The sequence below is a fragment of the Hemicordylus capensis genome, chromosome 4 (assembly GCF_027244095.1).
Source record: "Hemicordylus capensis ecotype Gifberg chromosome 4, rHemCap1.1.pri, whole genome shotgun sequence".
Taxonomy (NCBI): domain Eukaryota; kingdom Metazoa; phylum Chordata; class Lepidosauria; order Squamata; family Cordylidae; genus Hemicordylus; species Hemicordylus capensis.
The window spans coordinates 95028485-95056366 of record NC_069660.1 but is presented as its reverse complement, the minus strand read 5'-3'; the positions used below and the strand labels follow the sequence as shown (position 1 = coordinate 95056366).

The following is a 27882-nucleotide window of genomic DNA, read 5'->3' as shown; positions in this document are numbered from 1 at the left end:
TGCTGTCTCTGTGTGGAACCAGTGTTTTGGTAGACTGCATGATATTTCATGCCAACAGATTTTGGCATAAGAGATTAAAAAATCAGAAGTGCCAACTCTGAGAGTGGTGTTTTTTTTTAGTGTAAACAGGACTGGCTCAACCCATCACCCCGACCCACCCCGGCATCTGAGGTGGCATGGCAAGCCACCGCTTCTTCCCCCTCCGATAGAGACACCCCTGATCTCCCCCTGCCACTCCACAATCTTTCTTTATCCTACAGCAGTGGTACGCCCTGCCATCCAGACTCCTCTTCCTCCTCCCACTGATCTTGTCCTGCTCCCTTCCTTTTGAAAGGGTAGGGGAAGAAGAATGGGGTGGCATGAAGTGTAGATGAGTTCACACTTCCTGCCGCTCTATTCCCCTCCTCCTGTCATTTCAAAAGGCAAAGAGAGGAATAAGATTAGCATCAGGCTGGCAGCAGGAGCCCAAATGGTAGTGGTGCTGCCACTGGGTAGGAAAGGTGTGGTCCAGTGAGGCAACTGGTGGAGGACGTTGCAGGCCTCCCATTGTCTCCATCAATCTGTTGCCTGAAGCAGCCACCTTACAATGCCTTATTTTTTGGTCAACCAACATTTTGAAGATTACGATGTTTATGACAATATACCAGACAAGGATATTATTCCTGAAATGCATATTTTGGCATAATATCCTCGAAGGAATACCCACATTTAAAACAGGGCCGTCCAAGCTGTGTCTTTCTTACCACATACTTCCAGGAATGCAATAAACAATGCTAATAACATAATTCAAAATTATGACCTGCCCCAAATTAATTTTTTTCATTAAAGTGGCTTAAACTGGAACTAATGGCTTGCTGTGTTTTGCTGAATGCTGCACAAACAATAGTAAACCCTTGAGCTACTCTAATTATTCAAGTTATTGCATGAGCACAAAAATTTGAGGAAACCAGCAATTTGTGTTAGAATATTAATAGACATTTGCTTGGCATCGTTCCGCTGTAACAGGCTTGGATCTGAGGACAAACCTGCTGTTCAGTTTGCAACTGATGTTGGTTTTAGAGAACTTTATTAAAATAGCTTTTATATATAATTCAGCTAGCTTTATTGGGGATCAGATTAAGTCAAGTGCAAAGTGAAGTTTGTTCTCATGAATAAACTTAAGTCTTTGGTTCCAGAGCTTTGTTCTGTATGGTACATGGCCAAGTTATGAGAGATTTCTGTCATTTTCTTGGTATTTTCTGTGCTATGGCCTGTTCTGCTTTATGCATACACTTTGCCAATTGCCAATATTTGGAAAACCTTCCCATTGCACACAGGTGTCACAATTATCATCTGTCATGTGTGGTTCTTTTTCTTCTCTTTATTACCTTATTTTATTGGCACATAGAATATTTATTCTCATTTTGCATTGCAACTGTCTCCAGTTTGTGTCTGAAGATAATGAATAATGCAAAGCAAGATTTATCGCCTGGCCAGATTTTAGGTGGAATTTAAAATAAATAAAACCCACATTCTCCGGAGCTTTGTGGGCCAATTATCGCTCAGTGAGCTTACTTCCATTGCCAGGTATTGCAGTGTATATAAGTAAGCTGTGTCCATGATGGAGAATTCACAGTTGTCGTTTCACACAACTAGGCTGTTTCATGATCAGTATTAATCAGTTCTTTATTTCTTCTTCATGATAAGAAAACATTCATTTATTATTTCTCTATGTAAACCACTTTGGAACCTTTTGTTGAAAAGCAGTGTATAAATATTTGTTGTTTGTTGTTGTTGCTGGCAATTGGCCAAGGAGGTGCACCCAGAGCAGCAGTCCCAAATACTCCCACTAGAGCACACAGAAATCTGATGGGATTTGATTTAGTAGTTTCATACCGTATTATTCCTGGCGGTGAGCATGCTGTTTTTGGTTCTGCCCATAATACCTTGCCTAGGCCATTCTCTGCTTTTGTTTTTATAGCCAAAGGGAAAGTATGAATGGGCTCTAGATGGAAGGGGGTGACAAAAAGTCCCAACAGTTATTAATATTCTGCCTGGTGCAAATAGCCTATAAAGACTCAGGTCTTCTGCCCAGTACAGAGACAGCTGAATCCTAGAGGCAAACATGACAACTATTTAGGATTGATCTTATCCTTGTTTGTTTGCTTATTTAATTATTTATCAATCATATTTTTACACCACCTGATATGTAAATCTAGGCAGTGTACAAATTTTAAAATTAAAAATCACAAGTTAAAATACGTAAAACACAATTAAAACATTACAAAACAAATGATTAAAATTATTAAAATTCTAATTAAAAGCTTGCGAGAACAGGAAAGTCTTGAGGATGTTCCCCGAAAACAAACAGAGAAGGAGATGCTCTTATTTCAGCAGAGAGCATATTCCAAAGCCCTGGGGCAGCCACAGAGAAAGCCTGGTCCTGAGTCGCCACAGACTGGTTGGTGGCAACCATAACCAGACCTCTCCAGAAGATCGTAAAAGGCGGGAGAGTTCATTACAAAGGAGGAGCTCTCTTAAGTAGCCTGGACCAAGTCGTTAGGGCTTTATAGGTAATAGCCAGCAGTTTGTATTTCACCCAGAAACATATTGGCAGCCAGTGCAGTTCTTTCAAAATCAGTGTTATATGGTCCCTTCGTGTTGTCCCAGAGACCAATCTGGCTGCTGCATTCTGTACCAATAGTAGTTTCCAGACTACGTACAAAGGCAGCCCCATGTAGAGTGCATTACAGTACTCAGTTCTGGAGGTCACCAGCATATGTACCACTGTTTTAAGGTCATTTACCTCTAGAAATGGATGTAGCTGACGTATCAGCCAAAGCTGATAAAAAGTGCTCCTGGCCACCACCTCAACCTGAGAAACCAGGGAGAGCTTTGGGTCCAGGAGCACTCCAAGCTATGTACCTGATCTTTCAATAGGAGTGTAACCCCATCTAGAACTGGCAGATCTAAATTATCTCTTGGGTCCCAACCTCCTACAGTCAGTGCCTCCGTCTTATTTGGATTCAACCTCAGCCTGTTATCCCACATCCAGCCCATTACTGCCTCCAGGCAGACATTTAGGGAAGATATGCCATTTTCCGCTGAGGTTGACATGGAGAAGTAAATCTGGTTGTCATCAACATAGTGATAACACCCAGCACCAAACCTCCTGATGATCTCTCCCAGCGGTTTCATGTAGATGTTAAAGAGCATTGGAGACAGTATGGAACCTTGTGGAAAACAGTGTAAAATAGTGCCATCCAATCCTACCTCCCTCAGGCACCCCAGAAGGATACCATGGTCGACGGTATTGAAAGCTGCAGAGAGATCCAAAAGGATCAGCAGAGTCACACTCCTTCTGTCAATAGCCAGTTGGAGATCATCCATCAGACCGACCAAGGCAATCTCAACCTCATAGTCCACACGAAAGCCAGTTTGAAATGGGTCTAGATAATCTTCATCATCCAAAACTGCCTGGATCTATGTGGCTGCCATCCACTCAGTCACCTTGCCCAACCATGAAATTAGCTAACTCTGAAATTAGCTAACTCTGAGGGATCCAATGTAGGTTTCTTCAAAAGTGGTCTAATAATAGCCTCCTTGAGACAAGGAGGCATCCTGCCCTCCCTTACAGAAGCATTTATACTATTTACCAGACCCTCTCTGATAATATAATTATCAGATGAGATAAGCCAAGTTGGGCAAGGGTCAAGAGAACAGGTTGTAGCACGCACAGTCCGAAGCAGAGTGTCCACTTCCTCAAGAGTCACAAACTGAAAATGATCCAACCTAATCCCATAAGACCAGTTGCTGGCCACCTCCACAGTAGACTCCTCAATAACCGTGGAATCCAGCTTGGCCCAAATCCACAAAAAAGGTCATTAAAATTGTCACAGTGAGTAACCAATGGTTCCAAGTTTAAATTCAAGGGGGAGGGGTACATGCTACCCCCCTCACAACCCTAGACAACTCCGCTGCACTGTGCTTGTTGTCATCATCATGAGAACACAGCCTTTTTTGCATTTTAATCCAGCGTTTTTGATTCTTTAGTATTTCTAGTGTTGTTTCGGAGATCTCCGAAAGCAGGACTCTGAAACCCTACCCATCCTCCATAGTTACAGCATTTGTCTGTAGACACAAACACTGAATGAAAGGAGAGATGCTGCCCTGATGTGCAATGGTGCGGCACCCCAGCACTCTGATAATCTATATATATATTTCTCCTAGGTGTGCCTGGGGAAAATGCGTCCCGGCAGCCCAGCTGATTGGCTGGGCTGCGGAGGCACCTGATTGGCTGGCACACCCAGGAGGAGGAGAATTGGCTGGCCCACGCTGGCGGGCCTAGCCTGGCAACCGGTGGTGGCCGCAGACTCTAGGGAACGAGAGAGACAGGTGGGGGGGGGAGAGACAGAGCGAGCGAGCGAGGCGTGCGGGGGGGGAGACAGAGCGAGCGAGAGAGGTGTGGGGGGGAGAGACAGAGCGAGTAAGAGAGGTGTGGGGGGGAGAGACAGAGCGAGTGAGAGAGGCGCGGAGGGAGAGACAGAGCGAGCGAGACAGACGCGCGGGGGAGAGACAGAGCGAGAGAGGCAGGGGGGAGAGACAGAGCAAGAGAAGCACGGTGGGGGGAGAGACAGAGCGAGCGAGACAGACGCGCGGGGGAGAGACAGAGCGAGAGAGGCAGGGGGGAGAGACAGAGCAAGAGAAGCACGGTGGGGGGAGAGACAGAGCGAGAGAGGCACAGTGGGGGGAGAGACAGAGCAAGAGAGGCACGGTGGGGGGAGAGACAGAGCGAGCGAGAGAGGCGCGGAGGGGAGAGAGACGGAGCGAGCGAGAGAGGTGGTGTGGGGGGGGCAGAGCGAGCAAGAGAGCTGTTGTGGGGGGGACAGAGCGAATGAGAGAGCTGTGGGAGTACCAGCCAAACAAATTCTCCCAACTAACCCCCAAAAGGAAGTGAACTACCGCACAGATGCTCTCTGAAGAATCTCTCCACAAGTATAGCATTTGTCTCTGCAAACTCTGTAACCATGGAGAGGGGGTGGGATTTCAGAGCGTGTCAGCACAGGGGCAGGATTTGTGGGTGTGCTCTTGAGGATTCTGCATGAGTACAGTACTCCCAGATTCCATAATGATTGAACAGCGCTTTTGTTATCATTTTTCACAGACCACGTTATGAGTTCATGAGATCTAAAAACATACATTTGTTAAGAGTGAAAATGAGGCTCCTCTAGATTCTGCAAGTTTAAATATATCACTCAAGGTTTGCTGACAAATGTTATCCATTTGTGTTTTAAACCAGCGAATTCCTGTAATAATTATGGGTATCTTATTTGCACCTGCTGTATTGTAAATTTTGGATTATTCACATTGGTCCACTATGGAAACTGCTAGTTGATAATACCTTAGTTCTTTAATTGCTTTAAACACACCATCTTTTTCACTGGGATTGTGAGTTACTAACAAACATTATGAGTTAGTTCTAAGGTGACTAAATTGTGTATAAAGCTATAACATAATGCAAAGAAATTCTAAGAAGGAAAATACTTCTCAGTGAAAACCCAGGAGCAGCAAGGATTTTGTTATTTCCTGTGCTATCCAACAGCAAAGCACAGTGATCAGTGTACATTACTGCACATTTAATTTTCTCCTCTGTAGCTTATCCCAACAACTCATTTCCCAGTTGGCTACTAACAACAAATCTGCTCACAAAAACAATAATACGTTCCCCCATTATTCCAGACTGCTTTCTCATTGCACAAAGACATCATTTCCCAGTGCAATAGCCAAGTATTTCTGTAAACATTTTATTTATAAATTATATATTATTTTTGTGGGAAACTTATATCCCTCAGGTGATACCAGTGTGCGTCTACTTCTTCCATAAACTGCATAGGCACATATTCCATCTCCTTTTTTAAAAAGCAAACATACTGGCAGTGTTTCTACATTTTTAAAAAAAGCTACACAAATAGATTTGATCCACTGTTTTGGGAATCTTAAATGCTTTAGGCTTAGGATCAGATCTTTGACCAAGACTATCTTGACAGAAGGCTGCCTGCAGTTCTAGTTCTCTCCCAGTCCAGATTAAAAAGTAACACACTAGCCATTCACACTATATCTCAGTTCATCAATATTTCACATCTTCATTGACATTCACAAAGTAGTCCCCATGCTTAACTCAAAATTGGTTTTCCCTAATAGTTGTGTAGACCGTGAAAACCTGTATCACCACATACAATCTAGAATCTGAGCCTTAACCCTGTAAGGTAAGGATGTTCAAGCCGGCTCGATTCAAATTGCAGTTTTTCAAATTGAACTGGACCGGCCCAGTTCAGCTAGCCTGAGTTTGAACCGGACCAGCCTCCCAAAGTGGGGTGCTGGTCCGAATTCAAACCGGTCCAGTCCCAGTTCAGACTGGTTCGGGGGTCTACTGATAAAGGGCAATCCAGTGAGGATTCCCCTTTACCAGTAAAGGGGTGGGGGTGGGGGCTTCTGTAGGCCTAATGGGGGCAGGAGGGGAATTTGTAGTACACAAAAAGGACCAGTAGCTGCCACCACTGCGGGGGAGCTCCCCCCACCCCTGCCAGCATCCCCCAGAGTCCTCATCATATTCCCCTTTACCAGTAGACCTTTGATCCAGTCCATGAACTGGTCCAGTGGTCAGGCAAATCTGGTTCCATGCACACCTCTACTGAAAGGTTTCAAAATCTGATTTTGAGAATACACTTGGAGTAGCAAAGAAATAAAATTCTGCAACCCAAACAGTTGGTAGATTTTTTTCACTAATTTATGTTAAAAGAAGCAATGGCCTGGTTCACACAACATCAAAAATCAGGGCAAGAGGTAAGCTACTCTAGTATACATGATCATGTGCACTTACAAAAATTGCTCCAGCACAGGTTGCTCAGAGCAGAATAACTTTGCTTTCCTACCTTGTTCTTAACTGAGGCAGGAGAAGAGGAGAGTCTTTCCTCTTGCCTCTTCTACCCAGCCTCCAGAACACCTCCCTCCCTCACATTAAAACAATAGAGAGCTGTGGCTCCAGGGGCTGCCATTCATGGATGTGCCACCCTGCAAAGCACACTCTATGATCCTGAAGTTTCAGCAGGGCTGGCTCCAACTCCTGCTTCTTCATGTCCAGAGGGCAGCCACTGATGTCATGAAGCTTTCCAGTCTACTGGTAGCACAGAGCATCCTGGGAAGGCATGGAAGGCCACAGAAGACTTTTAGCTCCCAGTTTAAACAATGGATGCAGCCCCTGGCTTAATCATGTGCTTCCTGGGTTAATCGTGTGCTGACCCAAAAAGAGGTTCTGGTCATGTTCTGCTAGTCGGGTAGGAGCTCTCAATCCTCCAACTGACCCCCAGATGTTTGTGTGAACAGACCTAATATCTGGGGTTATAGGTTTGTTAGATGTTGAATTTGTCTCATCGTGGTGTTTTGAGCTGGTCCTGAAATAGTATCCTGAAGTCCTCCTCCTTCTGTCCTACTAAACCTCTCCCTGAGCCTGTTCCACTTTGGCATAGGTCTCTCCTCTGTCCTTCCTTTGTTCTTCTAATATAATCTATGGATCTTTTCCCTGGATCATACTTGCGTTCTGCCTCCTTGGCTTTCATCCAATTTGGGCCCTGACTAGATTGTTCCTTAATTACTTGCCATGGCATAGAGCACTTGGCTTTGATTCAGCATAGGTCTGAACCAGTCTTTAAGGTCATTCACACAACCTTAATTCTAAGAGCTGGGGAGGGCTTGCGGGGAGGCAGGCTCCTCCCTGCCTCCCTGCACATGATCTCCTTTACTCTCAAGGTTCTGCAGCTCGCTGTGGAACATGACCGGAAGCTGAAGCAAGCAGCACAGCTGGCAACCAGAAGAGGAAGTCCTCTAGCATCCCACAATGCTGGGAACACGGTGTATTGAAGGATTCCCCCTCAGCTGGTCGCTCTTGCTGCCCAGGTCTGGATGTGCTTGGGCTGTGTGCAGCCCAAGCACATGCACAACCAGGGACCAATGGAGGAGGGCATGCTTGTGCCCTTGCTGCCTGGGTACATAAGAGCGTAGGAAGCTTTCTTATAGCGAGTCAGACCATTGGTCCATCTAGCTCAGTATTGTCTACCCAGTCCGGCAGTGGCTTCTCCAAGGTTACAGGCATGCATGCAAGCATGCAGGTGCTCTTCCCAGCGTAGCCCCATCCTCTAAATGGAATACCTTACAGTGATCACACATGTATTCTCCCATTCAAATGCAAACCAGGGCAGACCCTGCTTAGCAAACGGGATAATTTATTCTTCCTTCCTGGTGGGGCAGCACCAGGATCAGCCACAATCCCGGCACTTTACGCAAGCAGTCCTACCCATATGGTTGTTTGTGTGAATGTACTTTTTGTATTTTCTCCTGGCTGATACCTGGGACAATGCAGAAATGTCATGGCCCTAATGCAGAATGGATCACATCTGTTCGGGAGTTAAATGGCCACTGCATTCGTGGCGTGGGCAGGAGTGGCTCTTCCCTGTCTTTAAGGCAGGGAAGAGCCGATCCAACTGTGCTGCGAATGCAGCGCCAGCCTAAGTAGCTCCTGAAGGGGCTGCACGACCCCTTCAGGAGTTACATGGCCGGCGCTGCATTCGCAGCGCTCCTGGCTGCACTGCGAACACAGCACCGGCCTTTGTTTAGCTCCCGAAGGGGCCACGCAGCCCCTTCAGGAGTTAGACTCCATCTCCCAAATGGAGCCTTGAGGCTCTGTTCGGGAGCCAGACCACACCCCTCGCGTCTGACATCAGTTGCCAGACGAAGGGGTATGGCTAGCCCCATGTCTGACGTCAGATGCTGGGGGGCCGGGGTGAGCAGGGTTAGGCTCCGTGCCTGCTCTACCGATATCATCTGAGTCCAATGATTCCCTAGAAACCTTGCCAGAGGTAGAAGAATCGGCACCCTGTTACAGGAGCCTATGGTTAAGAAATCAGTCATGGCACCAGAGACGTGAGTTTGGGAGGTATAGAAATATGATAGATAGATAGATAGATAGATAGATAGAAATATCTACTGCTCCTGGAAGTAGAGGGAGGCGCCTGAGGCTGGATACTGAAGGCAGGCCTATATAAGGCTTCAGTTTAGGAGAAGCAGTTGCTGGAGCTACATGGTTGCAGAAGCTTTTTTTTGTCCTAGACCAGTTCCTACATAGATCTGATTCTCTGGTTCCTGACGTTGGCCTGTTGGCATCCTCGTTGCCTATTCCTTATTGGATTCCTTGGTTTGTGACCTTGCTGTGCGTGACCTAGATTCCTGTTTTTCTCTCTGAGACTATGGCTTCCTGGTTCCTGACTTCGGCTTGCTGACATGGTTACACTTAGGACTCATACATCAGCCCCTGTAACCTGACCTCCACCTGGTGACCCAACTTTGCATCTGTGGTGGGTGAGTCTGTGCCACATCTCAGCGGGACACGATATCACCACAAGCTTCCATTCTTACCTGGCGAATGACACATGCAATCAATCATCTTTATTATGGTCATAGACCAGCATAATGGCATATGTTTTTTTTTTTTTTGGTTAGCAGGCTTGATCCAAAGAAGGCTGTTATCTGACCTTTCCATTTCTGCTAACACAACTCAGGGCTGATTCCAACAGAACTGTTACAGCTTGCAAGATTTGGCATTGTCTTGTTGAATGATCCCATAAACAGATGGCTGCCTTTAAAACAGCTGTTTGTACAGTGTGGCTCGCTTTCACGTTATCTTCATTCTGCATTTAAATCATTAAACAAAAAGAACTGCCCTTCCCCAGCAAATCAGAAATCCCAAACATAAAAGAAGAGATTCTGCCCATGGTATCTGCTTTGAAAGCCGGTTGACACACATTTGCGAAGATTCACTTGTGTTTAAGTGGTGAAATTACCTTATAGGCTTAGGTAATCTGTTGCTCCCCCTGCTCACTGTTTTAATAATTTTGCTATCCAAACAGCTATAAAAACCCTTATTCTATTACAAGTGTCCTCCTTGTCACAAACAGTTACTTCCTTTCTTCTGTAATCAGTTAAGTGATCAGGGATTCTTCTGTAATAATTCAGTGATCAGGGATTCACACACTTTGCTGGCCATGAATCTTGGGTTTTAGGACCTGTGTGCTTTTAGGGCCTGCTGCCTGGTAAAGGGCATTTTTACAGAGTGAATGTGGAGTCTGTGTCAACCACTTCTACCTTAACACTTCTCTACCCTTAACCTATTCAGACATCTTAGCCCTACATGGACGCTATGCCTGAATTAGTATACAGTGTACAGAGGTTCAGATCTCTACACAGATATAGTGATTTACACGTTATGTTGAATACAGTTTTTTATTTTAGCTTTTTTGTTTCTCATATTATCTATCTTTACTTTCTGTGAGAATGTTGGAGAAAGTTGGAGCCTGTGAGGTGAGGGACCCGACCCTTTCTTGTCTTCCCTTATTCCCACCTGGCATTCTCTTAGGCCCCGGCAATAGAGGGGAGGGGATCTCTTGTCACCCTTTTCCTCCTCCTCCTTCTCCATCACGGCATCTGTCCTTTGGCTGCTCCCCTGGGTTGGGAGCCAGCCATCCTATGCACTTCTTTTCATCCTTGGCCTTCCTCTTCCCCTGATTAAATACCTCTTCTCCCCAATCTATGTTTCTGCTTGGGCTTGCCCCACTCTTGTTCCCTATAGGATCCTCTGAATCAATCCGCCTGTAGTGTGGCGAGCAGTTCGGCCTTTCTTATGCACTCTGTCAGGCGTGCACTGTGACTTTAACACTGGTTCTGGCTCTTCCAACAGCTGCTTCTGGTTGGCTGATCGCTGTTGTGAGGGCACAGTTCTGGGAGCTGCATCAGGAGTGAGTCATTGCTGGGGATGGTCTTTGGGGTGGGTGGGTAGTGGTCTCGAAACTCCTGATAGAGATAGAATTGTAGCTCTCTGTGAAGTAATTATTTGGTTGTGCATTTCCTTAACGGCATTTCCAAAACCATGTTTTAGAGGTGCACAATAAATCAAGCTGACCATTAACAGATAATATTACCAACAACTGATCAACTCATCAATAAAAATTGTATCAAGATAAAGCAGCAACATTATAATTCAATTTAAAAAAAATTTTTAGAAGTGTTAAGCCTAAATATACAGTCAATATAAAGATAGTTCAAGAATTCAGTTCAACGGGTTTCTCTTTCTGCGCTGGCTTTCACTTACTGCCACATCAAATGTTGTTTAGATCACCAGTTCTTTGCTTTGCAAGGTCCATCTGAAAATATTCTTAGACTATGTCTGTTCTACCTTTTGAGTATAAGCCATGATGGGCAATGAACGCATTCTGAGTAGCAATCTTGTCGATAGATAAGGTGAAATGGGATATTTCTCATTCTTTCCTAGCTATGTTGATTCTACAAGGCTCAGGCAAGTTAATGGTTATAGAAGATTAATATTGCTGCTGTCTTGTGTTGTGCTATAAAGTGCAAGAAACAGGTGAAACAGCATTAAACATGTTCTGCATGTGGAAACAAATGAATGGATGAGGTTGAGTTGCTGCATGATTGCTTAGGGATGTTCCTGTCCCCCAAGTTTTATCCCCTCCACCAGCAATAAAGCTAAATCAACGTGACAGAGTCACATTGTATCACCCGTAACTAGTTATACCCTTAACGTTCTTATCCTGCTGTGCTTGATTTTTGTGACATAATCAAATGGAAGAATTTAACAATTTGCAGTTGTTTCTGTATTGAATAGCTTTGGGTTAGTTGCTGTCCCTTGGCCTCCATTTCCCTATCTGTAACTTGGGTATAATGATTGCCCTTATTGTAACTGACAGGGTGGGTTTGGGAAATAAATGAGAGGTATATGAATGGGACATGTTTAGTGTGCTGTGAAAAGGGCACATTAGAAAGCATTAGGCAGAAAAAGTGGGATTACATCAGAAGAAACCATCCACGGATTTTGAGAGCTGGTGTAAGATAGCTGTTTAGAGTAAGGGCTGTGAATTAAGGTGCCCAATTCAAATATCTTATCTTAGCTGTGAGGTTAGGAGTGGTTGGGTGGCTTTAGGCAAGCCACTAACTCTTCTTTACCCACCTACATTATGAGGATAATAACACTGATCTGTCTGACAAGGTTGTTGTAGGAATAGAGAAAGTGTATGTGAACCACTTTGAATCTCAAATATGCTATATACATGTGAAATATTATGAGGAGCATCCAGACTAGAATTTGTACAACCAGAAGTTATTCTACTTGCACAAGGTGGAGACCGGGGTGGGGGAAAAGATGATTATTACTGATCCAACCCTCAGGGATAGTTTTCAGGCAGTACCGGGGCTGTAGAAAGAAGAGGGGATCATTGAAAATAATCTCTCCCCCCATCCCTTGTGCAAGTGGAATGTCTACCATATACTGTAACTACTAGTCTGGATGCTGCTCATATCTAGGGTTTTCCCAGGTCCTTGGCCCTGTTTCATGTTATAATGATACTTTCTGCCTGATGGAATTTGCTATCTAACAAATATGCTTCTATTTTGCCAAAGATATGGCAGTCTGGAGCCCATATGATTTGCTGGAAATAACCCAGACTGCTATTTCAGCATTAGTGTACGCTCTCTCTCATGCACGTGTGTGCACAGATGCGTACTTGCGCGCACACATACATTTTTCAGAATCTGTAAGCTTTTCTCCATGAAGGGAAAACATTTCAGTCCATACGTTCTCAATAAAAGTGCACTCAGTAGTGGACCACTGTCATTCTTTTTGATGTTTTTATTTCTTAAAATAAAACTCCCTTTCCTGTCAGCGTTTCTTTATGGGAGAAAAGAAGCAGAAACTACTCCCTAGATCTAGCATTTCCCTTTGGGTTAAAAACCTGTGTTAATTATCCCCTTTAGGTTCCAAGCTGCCATGACAGCTCACCTGGGTTTCTTTTCTGCCCTGTAGCTTGACATACAGTATCTATCTCTTCTGCTGGAGGGTGATGAGAAAAGTAAAGCAAGGCTAAAGTAAAGTAAAGCAAGGCAAGCAAGATTTAAAATAAATGCCACACTATTTTGTTTCTTGTTTATTGAAAATTAGGACCTTATTTAAAGGGGACAGAGATGGTAAACATTCTGCCTCTGTGAATTTCTCTACGCCCAAATGAGGTTGATTTTTGATTGCACACAGTCGCTCGCATGCTGCGCAGGGTAACACAGATGGTTCAGAGCCACATGTGCTGCTGTGACTTAAGACTGTGCCATTGCAGTTACACAACGCTGCACTATTATTTCCAGTGCGCAACTGTGATCATGCAGTTTTAAGTCGCAGCAGAAGAGAGGTGTCCCACATGACTGCGGGTGGTGCTGAACCATTCACATTATTCTGCATAGCATGTGAGTCAGTTTCTCAACCCATCTTGTTCTTGTTGCTCTCCCTTCTCCACTTGCAGGCTTCCCTGACATACCTGGGTGATGCCTACGTGAAGCAGGATGCAGGACTAGATGGGCCTTTTGCCTGATCTGGCAGGGCTTTTCTTATATTCTTAAATGGGTGGGGATTTTATTTTTCTGGGTTCTATACTTATTTTGCTATTCAGTTTTTGGCCAGGGCACATGCTTCTATATAATCCGTACCACACTTGTCTGAATGCACCCTTGACAGCATAGAGTAGGCCAGGAGGATACCTGAGACAGGAATAAGGGCTCAGGTGCCTAATCCCTCGGCCATTCCAGCAACTCCCAGGCAAAGGGAATGATCAGTGTGCTCTCTGCTGCAGAACAGCACCACCCATATAATGGATGAAACTGGTACTGCAGCTCTTCAGCCCAGGTGACCTGAGAAACAGTGGCACACCTAGGCTGTTTTGGAGCCTGGACCTAAAGGGCTTTGGAGCCACTCCCACCCCCTGCCATAAGCACGTCATGTGCTTATGACATTATGAGTCACACTGCACAGGAGCACAGAAGTGGCTCACCTGCTCAAGCCTCCAGGAGGCAGGGTGGTGGGCTGCCGGGAGCTCCCCCAGGACATTTGGAGGCCCCATCCCAGTGCTGAGGACCGGACTTTGGCCCAGAAGTCCAGTCCAAAGAGTGCCACTGCTGAGAAACCAATTGGGGCCTGGCTGGGCCCATATAAAACTTACTTCAGTCTTGGATCCTCAGTCTAAGCAATATCACTCCACTGAACAACAGCACAGACTCGCCTTGCCCCTACTTGACCCTAGCCTGGCCTTTCCTACATTTTCTGCCTCTGAACCTTCTGATCCAGCACTTGACCCCATCCTGCCTTGACCACATCTGCTGCCCCTACCTTGCCTAAAGGTCAAGTGTGCCGTCGATTCGGTGTTGACTCCTGGCGCCCACAGAGCCCTGTGGTTGTCAGAATACAGGAGGGGTTTACCATTGCCTCCTCCCATGCAGTATGAGATGATGCCTTTTAGCATCTTCCTATATCGCTGCTGCCTGATATAGGTACCCTTGCCTACCTTCTCTCTAATTGAAACCTCCTAGCTGTGGCTTGCTTTGTAGGCAGGCCAAGGTCTGACACAATCCCTTGTTGAGCAATTCTGCAAAAACAGAAGAAGAAAAAAGGTTGGGAGGATTCCTACCTGCTGAATTATGCTCTGTAGAGGGAAGGAGTTGACAATAGGTTGAGGTGAGGTGGCAAGTCATTCTCCTGCTGCCTTAATTTCCATTTGTAAAAGGGGGCACCTACTCCGCAGAGCTATTGTGTGAGAATAAATGAGAATGTGAGAATGAGTGAGATAACTGCTGTAAAGCATCTCACATACAAATGAGTGGCATAGAAATGATACACAGTAAAAATTAATAATGAAGGAATGCCCCATGAGTACTTTTTAGCTAAGGGCCCACAGTTTCTCTGGGGAAGCATTGGATTTAGTGATTGGTGGCAAATGAATTGCCTGCATGAAATCCTTCCAGATTAATGACATTCAGCAGTATTTGTTTAAATGTGTTTATTTTAATTAAGAGAGGGATTTGCACATTGAGTGTGTGTTCACATTTCAAGATCCCTGAACTCTATTGCAGTCGGAATAATTAAAGCCCTGGAGTTTTATGTTTCTCAGCAGTGTCCTTTTTAGACATTTAGATGTTTTCAGTTGAGATGAAAGCAGCTATAGTTTTCTTTTTCCTATTAATCTGGCACAGAATAGCAGACTTCTGGGTAGGCTTAGTTATCAGGAGTGTTTGTTGCTTCCATTTATACTGCAGATGTTGAGTTGGCACATATGACTTTGCAGGGGAGAAGAAGGCTTCAGTCGTCTGACTGTAAGGACACACAGAGAGCATATTAACACCTTCCAAATGCCACCCTGTGGTTCATTGTCAACAATGTATTTCTTCTCCCCTTTTGTGATTCCCGATAATAAATTAATTGTGATTCCTGAAGAACAGTGTCAAGGGAACAAAGCAATCAGTGACACCATCTGCTACTAGCAGGTTTGTGTGGCTGAAGAAACTGCATATCTCCACCACTCAGGAATGTTGACGAACCCTGACGCTGGCAGCAGCCCCTCTCTTCAAAGATACCAGCTTGAGTAATGTAGTAGATCAGTGGGGAAAGGGCTCTGTCTTTCCAAGGTGAATAAACAGCTGTGGCAGTGCTTGTGGGGCAGGCGAGCCCTACGAATGAATATCATAATATAAGATGGGTGTGGAATGCTAACGCTGATAAAATAAAATGTGGACATTGATTGCTCGCATATTTTGCAAAGGCCATTAGATCATCATATCATACTGTAAAATCCTCCAGTCTCTCCCAAAGGAGAAATATTAGGGTCTGAACATGGAGACTATCAGAAGACAGGACGTGCTTGTTTTCAATAACTAGAGTGGATGATTACTCTTACACCCTACATAGGCTGCCCTTGAAAACCATTTGGGAATTTCAGCTAGTGCAGAATGCTGCAGCTAGAATTCTGACTGGTGCTAGACTTCAAGTTTATGTGACTCCATTAGTGTACCGGATACACTGTCTGTTTCCTGGCACAATTCAAAACGTGGTTGTTCTCTTCAAAGCCTTGGATGGCTTAGGCTCATGATATCCAAAAGATTACCTCCCCCAATACAAAGCTGCCCATCACCTGTGGTCATATAGTGAGGCCGCCTTGCACAATCTATTGTTTTCTGAAACATGGTGGTAATGATGTCTGCGGGGGGAAATTCTGTGATGGTACCGCTTGGTGCAACCCCCGTCTCAGGAAGTTTCTGAGTGTTCTGCTGTTATTTGAAATTTTTTTTTAATTCCAGCAAGCTTTTTTTAAGTTAAATTTCGGCTCTGATTTAGGCTCTCCCTGTACATCTACTCTTTAAAGTTGCTCTGTTGTATTTATTTTATTTTTTATTTATTGTATTGTTTCGCTTGATGTTTGGTTTATTATGGTTCTTTTAAATATTTTGTTAGCTACTTAAGGTGCCTCTGTTTGAAGAGGAAAAGCAGGATAAAAATAAGGAGAGATTTAGCAATGTGCTTGTTTAACTTTGAAATGAAAATGCAACCTGCAGAAGCTTCAGTTTCAACATGTTCATGAGGAAAACAGTAGCTTCTGAGTTATTTTGTATTGTTGTCACTGGTACTGAACTTTCCTATCACTGCATTATCCAACTCAGCAGGCAGTTATATCACAGTATTTTGGATGCTTGGAGGTATCTTCAAACAGACCTTATATTCAACAGTTGGTTGTCTCCTCAAGGCAGCCTGTTTTAAAATGATGCAAGTTGGATATCTAAAATGCTGATGGCTCAGATTGCTGGCTGGTTTCAAAAACCAGTGCCGTCACTAACATAAACGCCATCTGTTTCAATTGAAATACTCTGAAGCAGTTTACCCAGTATGCACACAGGTGTCATTTGAAAACCCATAGTGTAAGAACAAAGATGAAAGGGTTTAATTTAATGAAATTTACTAATGGTCCTTGGGATTGAGATTCTAAGTATTCCCAGGACATAGTAAGCATTCAGCTGCCTGGCCCATACTGCCAAGCTCCTCTGTGACATCGGAACAGTAAAGCCTATAACAGTCAGAAGGTCTGTGACATATCTGCCTGCAAATATGGTCTTGTGGTAGCAAGCATGACTTGTCCCCTTAGCTAAGCAGGGTCTGCCCTGGTTGCATTTGAATGGGTGACTCCATGTGAGCACTGTCAGATATTCCCCTTAGAAGATAGAGCCACTCTGGGAAGAGCAGAAGGTTCCAAGTTCTCTCCCTGGCATCTCCAAGATAGGGCTGAGAGGGACTCCTGCCTGCAACCTTGGAGAAGCTGCTGGCAGTCTGGGTAGACAATACTGAGCTAGATTGACCAATGGTCCAACTCAGTATTTGGTAGTTTCCTACAGGTGAAACTCGGAAAATTAGAATATCGTGCAAAACTCCATTAATTTCAGTAATGCAAATTAAAAGGTGAAACTGATATATAAGACAGACGCATTACATGCAAAGCGAGATAAGTCAAGCCTTAATTTGTTATAATTGTGATGATCATGGCGTACAGCTCATGAAAACCCCAAATCCACAATCTCAGAAAATTAGAATATTACATGGAACCAAGAAGACAAGGATTGAAGAATAGAACAATATCGGACCTCTGAAAAGTATACAGTGTACTGTGCTTGATTGGCCAGCAAACTCGCCTGACCTGACCCCCATAGAGAATCTATGGGGCATTGCCAAGAGAAGGATGAGAGACATGAGACCAAACAATGCAGAATTGCTGAAGGCCGCCAATGAAGCATCCTGGTCTTCCAAAATACCTCATCAGTGCCACAGGCTGATAGCATCCATGCCACGCCTCATTGAGGCAGTAATTGCTGCAAAAGGGGCCCAAACCAAGTACTGAATACATATGCATGCTTATACTTTTCAGAGGTCCGATATTGTTCTATTCTTCAATCCTTGTCTTCTTGGTTCCATGTAATATTCTAATTTTCTGAGATTGTGGATTTGGGGTTTTCATGAGCTGTACGCCATGATCATCACAATTATAACAAATTAATGCTTGACTTATCTCGCTTTGCATGTAATGCGTCTGTCTCATATATCAGTTTCACCTTTTAATTTGCATTACTGAAATTAATGGACTTTTGCACGATATTCTAATTTTCCAAGTTTCACCTGTATGTTCAAACTCCCCTGTGTGACATATCAACCAATGGCATCAGGAGAGGAAGGGCTAGTACAGAGTTCAAATAAAACAACTGCAAGAGTGGAGAGGTCTGAAAGCAAGGAACTGATTCTAGAAGAGAATTAAGAATCCTGACCATCATCCTGATGGGCCCTTAGCTAGTTGATCTCCATTAGTATGGAACCATTGCCTGTGACACTGATATAAAGAACTCCTATTGTCAACGCATAATTCATATGTTGTATGCTAAGGAATTAAATCTACTCTGTACCTCGTGGAATACTTGTCTAGGTAGATTATATGTCTGTTTGAGTCTTCACAGCATTTCTTTCCAGGATGTTATGGGAAGGAAACTGCATGTTTTATGAATAAAAAAATTAATACTCCATCAGTTCTCTTTCCGCCTGTATATACGCTTCCCTTTGCAACTTGTCAATTGATTTTGGCATAATAAAATTTAATATTTAGCCAAGCAGGTAGGTTTCTAAGTTGGTTGTGTCAATGTTTCTTCATACTACATTTAATATTTGTGCCTCTGCTTTTGTAGTGTAGCTATACATATCTCCAGAGATTGGGCTTTGGCAAGACATATTCTCAGCTCTCCTCTCCAGATGTGCATTCATACTGAGTGTTGCTGTTTTCACCCTCAGTAAGCTTAGGGTGGAGAGATTTAACCTCTTTCCATAGCCATCTTTAAACTCATGTTCACTGGGTCTCTTATAAGTCGGGGCATGTCTACCCTACAAGTATAAACTACTTTAAAGACCTGAAAACGGTAGGTCTATGAAGGCATTCTTCTTGTCATAAAACTCTCAGTCGCCTCACAAAATTACAGTTCCATACTTTTTTTGATAAAGCCATGACAGTTAAAACAATATCAAACTAGTCTATATTAGGTAATTTTATTTATACCCTGCCCTGTCCCATGGGCTCTGGGTGGCATACAGCAATTTCATCAATTTCTGTCTCTTATCCCAGAGGGTTCACAGTGTTGAGTATTAAGTTTGGATGACTTGAGGAAGCAAAGGAGGGCAAACTAAAAATAATTCCTTTCCGCTCAATAACATTTTCTTGTTCCTGTTACTCCTTTTCTATCAAAATGCAGCTCTCACAGTGCACACTTCGTTCTAATTCGTTACCTCTCTCTGCCCCAATTCTTAGACACAGCTCAAAGGAAAAACAAACAAACAAATACTTCTTGCCCCACATTTACAAATAAGAAAAGGATATATTTAGTCACTAAATAGTGCTCTGTGTGATGGGGAGACGGCAAGTCCCACTTGGTAGAGAAGCAGCAGGTAGGGCTGGACATAGTGACAGTTTGCCTCCTTCACTTCTTCTCCCCACAGAGGACATTTAGAACCAACTGCACCATGAACAGGAGAAGAGGGGAACACTTCCCATCACTGAAACACAGATGTAACCTAAACACACAAGGGTGGGGGGAGAAATTAGCTTTTCCGGTACAAAGTGCTTTAGACTGATTTGGAGCTAATGAGAGGAAATGCTGCCCATTTTGATTAGTTTGTTTTAAAATCTCCTATCTCTCCTTTCAGCCAAGAAGACCTGTGCAGAAACTGATTTTACTTGCAACAATGGACACTGCATTCCATCCAGATGGAAGTGTGATGGAGAAGAGGAATGCCCTGATGGGTCTGATGAATCTGAAGCGACATGCAGTGAGTACTACTGCGAAGTAGTTCTGGAATATAATTTTATATTTTGAAAAGTGGAATCTGAACTAGTAAAATAAGCAACGTTCTCTCTCTCTCTCTCTCTCTCTCTCTCTCTCTCTCTCTCTCTCTCTCTCTCACACACACACACACACACACACACACACACACACACACACACACACCCCTCTACCCACCCTGAAAACAATCATTCAGTGATGTGTTTTTAAAGCTGGCTGAATGCAACAAAGCCAAAATCCCCAACACTTTTCTCATATAGTACATCTTACCCCTAGATATGAAGCAAAACGTTTATCTCTAGAAACTTGCAAAACTCCCCCTAAGCAATAGAGAGGGGTAATTCACTAGAAAGATGCAAGCAAGCAAATACCAGTTGGTAACCAATTCCTCCCTTCAGCCTAACTGTGGAACAGATGTCAAAAACTCAAGGTAGAATAATAGAAAATATAGGTTATATAGGTACAATCTGGAGCTTTACTTGACTGAGATCATTCAATAGAATGATAATAGAAATTCAAAGAAAAAAGGTTCAGTAATTTTTCTTGTAACAGTCTGAACTATCCTTTATGGTAGTGCTCTAAATCAGAAAATTACAACTGTAAGGATTATAAGCATTTTAGACTTTCTCTCCACTTCCCTGGTTTTCATGGTTTTTTTATACCTTATCACAAAATACAAATCCACAATGAATTAGTAGGAGTAGTCGTTGTAGAATTGCTGATGTAATGCCCGGCAGGACCTACAAGCAGCTATTTAAAAAGCAAGTGTATTCTAATGTAACCTTCTCCCACTCCACTTCTCAATCTCTACAAAAGAATATTCAAATAAAGGAAAAATTTTGTGCTTGGGCATGGTTTTATTTACAATTTGTTTACAGGGATGGCAATTCAATACTCAGGAGGCTGATTTGGAACTGAAACCCTCTGAGATTTTGTTGTCCTGTATTTGTTGTGGGAAACGCCATAATTTTGGGATCATTATCCACACCCATTACGTCACTTTACACACGTGGCAAGCTGCATATAGCTGTGCAAGAGTTCACCCTTCTTCAGGGTACCTTTGTTGCCAGGAATCAGATCTGATTTGAGAGGATCTGCAACCAACTCTCACTCCCCCCCTTTTGTTTGTGTAGGAGTGTAGGGGGTCTCTCCTCAGGTGTCCTGGGAGAGAAATATAATGTACTTGATAAAACTAAATAACAGTATTGTATTGTTTTAACGAAAGTTCTTTAAGCATGATGGTTACAAGTTCTAGATGTACATAAGCATAGTGGTTTCAGAGTGATGTAAAAATTATTATATCTTACAACTTACAGCAGTGCAGATTTCCCTCAGATGTTACATAGTTAAAGTTCATTCATTCTCTCTCTCTCTCTCTCTCTCTCTCTCTCTCTCTCTCTCTCTCTCTCTCTCCTCTATATAGGGGTTAGGGGGTTAGCTTGATCACTTTGTTCCTGATCTGCCTTCCCTCTCTGGACTTCCAGGTATTTTCATGAAAAGGCAGTAGGCTCTCTACTAGAGAACAGATAACCCTCTGCCTCTCCTTAAACCTCCTTTCTCTCTTCTCTAGAGAAGTCCCTCCTGTTCACTACTTTTCTCTTGATGCAGTCCTCCAGCTCACCTTCGCCCCTCTACACCATCTGACCAACTGTCACCATCCGTCCAACTGATTATTAATTGTCCTCTCTCTCTCACTGCCTGCCCCCTCCTGCATTCTAAACAGGATTTATTTATCCTTCCTGCAGGGGTCTCACTACTGCTGCTACTGCCAATCATCCTCCTGCACAGAATAACACATTGCTATAAACATAACTTTTAAACACATATTAATAACACAATAAGTAGATTTAACAACCAATACTAAGAAATGAAAACTGTCACAAGTCAGTTGTGACCTTGAAGTCAGTTTTTGCGAGTTGTGGTGTCCCTACGAAGCTGCACCATATTGCATCCCTCTAGTGTTGCACGGTAATAGCTTTCTAGGATAGCATGGCATTTTGAGAGCTATGCTTACATTGGACACCACCAAGTAAGCTGAAGACAGACAGACAGACAGACACACATATATATGCAAGCTTGCAGGCAATAACTGACATAGAAGCCAAATGTGACAAATTTTCCCAGCTGGATAGACTCATTTGCAAATGTGAGATTATTGTAAGTGTCAGGAAACACTCAGTTTTGCTTCAGTGCCTTTTATTGTGGTGTTCTCATCCTGTGGGACAGATCATCCATTTCCCATTGATCTGGAACAGTGAAGAGTTATTAAACTTTCACTGATGCTGAGTAGATGGGGATTTAACTCAAGAAAAATGGAACTTAAATATTAGGTAACACACAAGGGTCAATGTATGCATGTTCAAATATGATCAGCATTATCTTGTTTTGAAGAACGGCTCTGAATACTGATACTAAACTGCATGGACGTGATAAAATAGTTACTACATTTGCACAGATTGGCTGAGGCTTTCGGTGAAACTGTAAATTGTTTTAGTAAAAAGAGGGGAAGAAGTAGCTGAGGAATTTGAAAATAGTTCCTGCGGCACAATCCAGTCGCAAGAAAAGCCAGACAAGAGAAAAACTGAGGTAATGGTAGTGCAGCTGTGTGTAGGGGAAAATATCCTAAACAGTCCTTGATTAAGTGCTCAGAGCAGCAACAGAGCAGTTTAAAAGAGCAGAAAGTGGTATCATGAGAAGGGTACAGGTCTAGCAAGTACACAAAAGCACAGAAAGTGTGAAGCACAGAGGTCTGAAGAAGGGTCAATGCAGGAGGAGAGCTGGTCTTGTGGTAGTAAGCATGAATTGTCCCCTGTGCTAAGCAAGGTTTGCCCTAGTTTGCATTTGAATGGGAGACTCCTTGTGAACACTGTAAGATATTCCCTGAGAGGATGGGACCGCTCTGGCAAGAGCGTTTGCATGCTTGCATGTAGACGGTGCCAAATAGGGGTGTGCAATTTGATTTGCCCTCAAATTGATTTGGGTCAAATCGGGGGTGATTTGCAAATTTGACCCCAAATTGAATCTCCCTCAAAATAGAGGGCCTGATTTGGGGTTGAGGAGAATCATCCCCGATTTGACCCAAATCAATTTGGATGATTCAAACACCATTTGGAGGCTTGTTTTGCTGGAAAAACAGGCCTCAAAATGGCACTTTTTTCCAGGGAGAGCTGGTCTACCAACTGAGACTGGCAGGTAGACCAGCCCTCCACTCCAGACTTGGCAGGTCAGCCCACCTTGAAGGACAGGTCTACCCAGAGTGGACTGGTATACCAGGTCTCCTGTTTTTCCAGGGAGAGCTGGTCTACCATTTGGCATCGGCGTGTAGACCACCCTCCACTCCGGACTTAGCACGTCAGCCTGCCTCGGAGGACTGGTCTACCCAGAGCAGAGGGCTGGTCTATGCACCAACCCCAATTTGTAGACCAGCTCTCACCTGAAAAACAAGAGAGCTGGTCTACCAATAGTGATCAGTGGGTAGAACAGACCTCCACTCTGCACTGAGCTCATCTGCCCACATTGGAGGACTAGTCTGCCCTTTTTTTAATCACGGACTGAACTGAGGGCCTGGTTTGGGCGAACTGGTTTGGGATGAACAGGGGCATTCCTGAGGCAGTGGCAAAAGCTGCTTGCCACCGCTCGCCCTGACAGCATTGCTGCATTTGCCGCGTGCGCTCCCCCCTCCTTTACCGAGCCAGCACCTCGGTAAAGGAGGGCAGGGCAAAGCAGGGAGGGCAAGCAGTGGCAAGCAGCCTGGGTAAGCAGCTTTCCCCCACCACTCACCACAGCTGCCTCGGAAATGCCCCACAGCCCCTTTAATTGTAAAGGGGAATCCTCACCAGATTCCTCGCCAGATCCCCTTTTACAAGTATATCCCCCGAAATGTAAAGGGGAATCCTCGCCAGATTCCTCGCCAGATCCCCCTTTACAAGTATATCCCCCGAAACGGCAGACATGAAACCAAACTCGCCAAACCAGTTCCATGTTGAGAGGAGAGCTGGTCTTGTGGTAGCAAGCATGACTTGTCCCCTTAGCTAAGCAGGGTCTGCCCTGGTTGCATATGAATGGGAGACTGCATGTATGAGCACTGTCAGATATTCCCCTCAGGGGATGAAGCCGCTCTGGGAAGAGCAGAAGTTTTCAAGTTCCCTCTCTGGCTTCTCCAAGATAGGGCTGAGAGAGATTCCTGCCTGCAACCTTGGAGAAGCCGCTGCCAGTCTGTGAAGACAATACTGAGCTAGATGGACCAATGGTCTGACTCAGTATATGGCAGCTTCCTATGTTCCTATGCACACCCCTATGGTCTGACTTGCTCTAAGGCAGCTTCCTATGTTTCTGGCTCCAAGCCTTAAAAAGAGGTGTTGATACATTCCTCCTGCCAACTACCAGACTCCTGTCCAGCCATCTGGGCAGGCTTAAAAAGCACGACTGACATGTAGACTAAGGCAGCACCAGAACTTCATGCAGAGGCGTAACTATAGGGGGGGCAGGGGGGGCACGTGCCCCGGGCGCCATCTTTTCTGGTCACGTGGGGGGCGCCGCCATGACCAATTTTTTAAATTTTTTTTTTAAAAAAATTGTTAATACAAATGTTTCCTGCTCAGTGCAGCAGCTCTGCAGCAGTCAAAGGAGCGCGTCAGTGCCCCCTTCCCCACGAGCGGTCCCTTCCACGCCGCCTGCGCCCCCCCCCCCATTGCTTTGCTGGCACCTGGCGGCCAGTCAGTGGCCTGGCTTGGTGGCGGCGGTGGTGGGCGCTTGTGAGGAAAAACCTAAGTATAATGTAGTATGTTGGGGGGGGGGGCGACGGGGGGGCACGGTGGGGGGGCGCCATTTCAGTGCTTGCCCCGGGTGCCGTTTTCCCTAGTTACGCCTCTGACTTCATGGGAAGCACTGGTGCTGTTGTCCTGTACATTAGTTCAGCTCTGCTATTCACACAGGGGATCACTATTGTTGCTGCTCCCTCCTGCCTTTGAAAGTGCTTTCTGTTCCCTGAAAGCAGGTCCTGGAGGGCTGCTCTCAGAGCAGCAAAATACTTCCGGGATTAACCAAAATAACCTCACACACCTGGATGCACATATTGCGTTACAGCAGAATGCAGCAGCAGTGTCTGCACAACACCAGTATTTGTTTGGAGCGCTGATGCTGCCTTAGCCTGCATGTTGGCCATCAAGTTGGCCAGGCAGCTTACAGAACCCTATAGGAATATTCCCTCCAGACCTTACTGGAACAGAAAGTTTAGACTCTGACCAATTTGGAAGGGTGTACAATTGCTCCTTAATTTAATTTCATTATAAGCTTTTTTTTTTTTTTAATGTAAAGAGGTTCCCAAATTAGTGTCCCTCTCCTCTGAGCAGCTCATTCCAACACTTTTCAAGATTTTTTTCACATGTTGCAATTCATCTAACCTAGCTAAAGACCATGCATTAAATTTCAAGTCATGTGCCATGCAAGTGTATTCCCCAAGGTGGGTGATGGCAACAAGGATGGTAGTTTATTTGACTTTGCCAGTATGCAGTGCAGAGAAGAATACACAATTAACCATCTTCTCTCCTGTTATTTCTTAAGCCTAATAGCCAGTGCTGCACCACCACCTAGTTAGGAAAGATAAACACACTGCTCTTTAACATAACCCTTTCTTTGCAGCCATACAGAGTACCAAAGTAATCATCTCGGCAGTGACATTAGCATATTTATAATACTCTTGGGTTTGGTTTCTATCTGTCTGTCTCCATCCCTGTCAGAGCCTTCTTATTAATGCAACACCACTCTCCCATTGGATGGGCCTAAATTAACTAAGCAGTTTTCTTCCCCAGAATTCCCTGCTTATAAATCTCTCTAGCCTGAAGCAGCTGAATGGGCTATTTTTAGATTGTACAGTTCACTTTAAGGTCCGTGAGGATTTCATTTGACCTCCATCAGCCAGCAGTGCATCTCCTGTAAAGAAGATCAGCCTGGACTATAGAAAGGATGAACCTTGCAGTCACCTGAACATTGGCTTCAGTTACGGTTTCATGCCTATGGCTTAGTAGTCTTGCAAGAGGTGTCTTTATCACCTTGATGCGTATAGATCTTTAGGACTTACGTTGTGCTCAAGTTAGGTATGGCACAAAGATGGTGTATCCTACAGGAAGAGACAGCTGGGGACAGCGGTTAAAATTCAAGCTCAGCCTTGGGCTCCTTGATTGGTTTTGAGCAAGCCATTATTTCTCAGATTGGTATCACAGATATTACAGAATTGTCCCAGCAAAGCTCTTTGGTCTTACCTTTCAAACCAGGTATTCTGGATTAGTTCCACTGGGTCAACCAAACTCCTCTGGAATAACTGGTCTGAGGATTGACTTTGGTGTAGCTTTTGAAATACCACTACATTAGCTAGGAGTCTCTAAGTTATGTTTGTGACATACACAAGCACTTGCGACAAAATGGGGACAACTGCATTATCAAGTGCAGATAATAACTCCTAATTATTCCATGGTGATCCACCAAAAGTCTGTACTAGATTACACAGCAACAGCATGTTTGTTAGAGGGCCCAATTAGTACTGAACTGGAGTGTCCTGGATCCAGCCTCAGGCTAGTTGTGGAGTTTCTGGGTGGCTTTGGAAAATCATTTTCAACTTCTCTTTGTGAATTGCAGGTAGTAATCAGATATTGATTACCATATTTCTTCAAATATTATTAACCCCCTTTAGTTTAGGGACACAGCAGGCTTCAGAGCTACGTAAACGCAGAACAAATTGACATCAAACCTGAACTGAGTCTTACCAGCCTCTTACACCAAGTAGTTGAAGCTGCTGTATTTCCCCCAAGCCTCTCTGGTTCTTGAGGTAATGTATTTTCAAGCATTTTTTCACATGCATTAAGGCTGGAAATCTGCTTTACTAAATATAAAGAATGAGATTCTCAAGAAGTCAAATTCTACACCATATTTCAGATTCTGTACTGAATAGCCTGCACACAGAACCACAAATTACACATTGTACTATTTAGGCAGTTTGCTAGTATGAAACTGTCCAGACGGATCACATATTTGCCTGGGTAACTGGCTAAGGAAAAAGCCTGAATGGGTGGGTGCAGCAGAATTTATCAGGATCTTTGCTTATACAGAATGCGTTTGTTTCAATAGACCTACTTTTTTTGTCATTCCAGAGTGATGGAACATGTTGCTTCTGTGCCTACGCTCTGAGCTATCTCTATTTGACATAAAACAACAGATTTGAGAGCAGATGATCAATTTTCCTAGGAAGTCTTTCATTAGGGATATTCTTTTATAAACAAATGAATTACTTTGAAGTTGCTGGAAGCCAATAATAAGCAATTTATTTCTTACAGTTTTCTATCCAGCTTGCGTCTTTCTCTCCCCCCCCCCCGCCCCCATTTTTTTTTTCTTTAACTGAGCTAACAAGGTTCCCGGCAAAATATGTTGCTTTAGCCATCTAATATTGTTTCACTTCACCAACTTTGAAGTTTGTTCTTTCCTTTGAATTATTTTGCTTATTTAATCAGCAGCTTTAAAAAAAGAAGAAAAAGCTCCAGCAAAATATAATACTGGCTAACAAATTGTGATTGTGCTGATGAAAACTCCAAATTAAAGGGGCAGGGGGGAAAGCTAGTGTAAATATGAGCTGGCAAATGCAAGCCTCAGGACAGTGTGTGTGTGTGTGTGTGTGAGAGAGAGAGAGAGAGAATGTGATGAGATCAAGGAATGCAAACTACATACTGACTTCTCTCCGCCTTTCCCCCTTATCACACACATGATACAAAAAGTGAACAGCAGAAATTATTTTATGCAAATGTAGTCTGAAGACCTGAGGCAGAAATACAAAAAGAGGGGGGAACTGCTATAGCACTGCACGTACCAGTATTAATTTCACTAGTGCAGCAAGGAATAGTGGCTGCTTGGGGTATCTGTTCAGACCAATCTGTTATATTAAGTTGAACACATATGTATTGCACATAGAAAGCCTGGCTTTCAGCTGACCACCATCCCTTCCTAAACAAGATGAAAAAACCCTCTACCCCTGAAATGTGTGTTTCTATTGATGTGCAAAAGGCGCTTCCACTTTCTAAGGTGACCTTTGATTGGTTGGGCCTTTTTGCAGTACTGTGC

The 27882-nt window shown here is 44.0% G+C and overlaps 1 protein-coding gene and 1 long non-coding RNA gene across 3 annotated transcripts in view; one reads left to right on the top strand and one right to left on the bottom strand.

Moving 5' to 3' along the window:
- LRP8 (LDL receptor related protein 8) overlaps positions 1-27882 on the top strand; it is a 311838-nt gene that overhangs the window by 162159 nt on the left and 121797 nt on the right. For both annotated transcript variants that reach the window (XM_053247668.1, XM_053247667.1), the window contains exon 3: positions 19640-19762. In XM_053247668.1, coding sequence (XP_053103643.1) covers positions 19640-19762 — 123 coding nt within the window. The remainder of the gene's footprint in view (positions 1-19639; positions 19763-27882) is intronic.
- LOC128323831 (uncharacterized) lies at positions 10364-21459 on the bottom strand. Its single transcript, XR_008306483.1, has 3 exons — positions 21398-21459; positions 14550-14665; positions 10364-11429 (listed from the first exon to the last, which is right to left on the bottom strand). It is a non-coding gene; the product is annotated as an uncharacterized LOC128323831 (long non-coding RNA).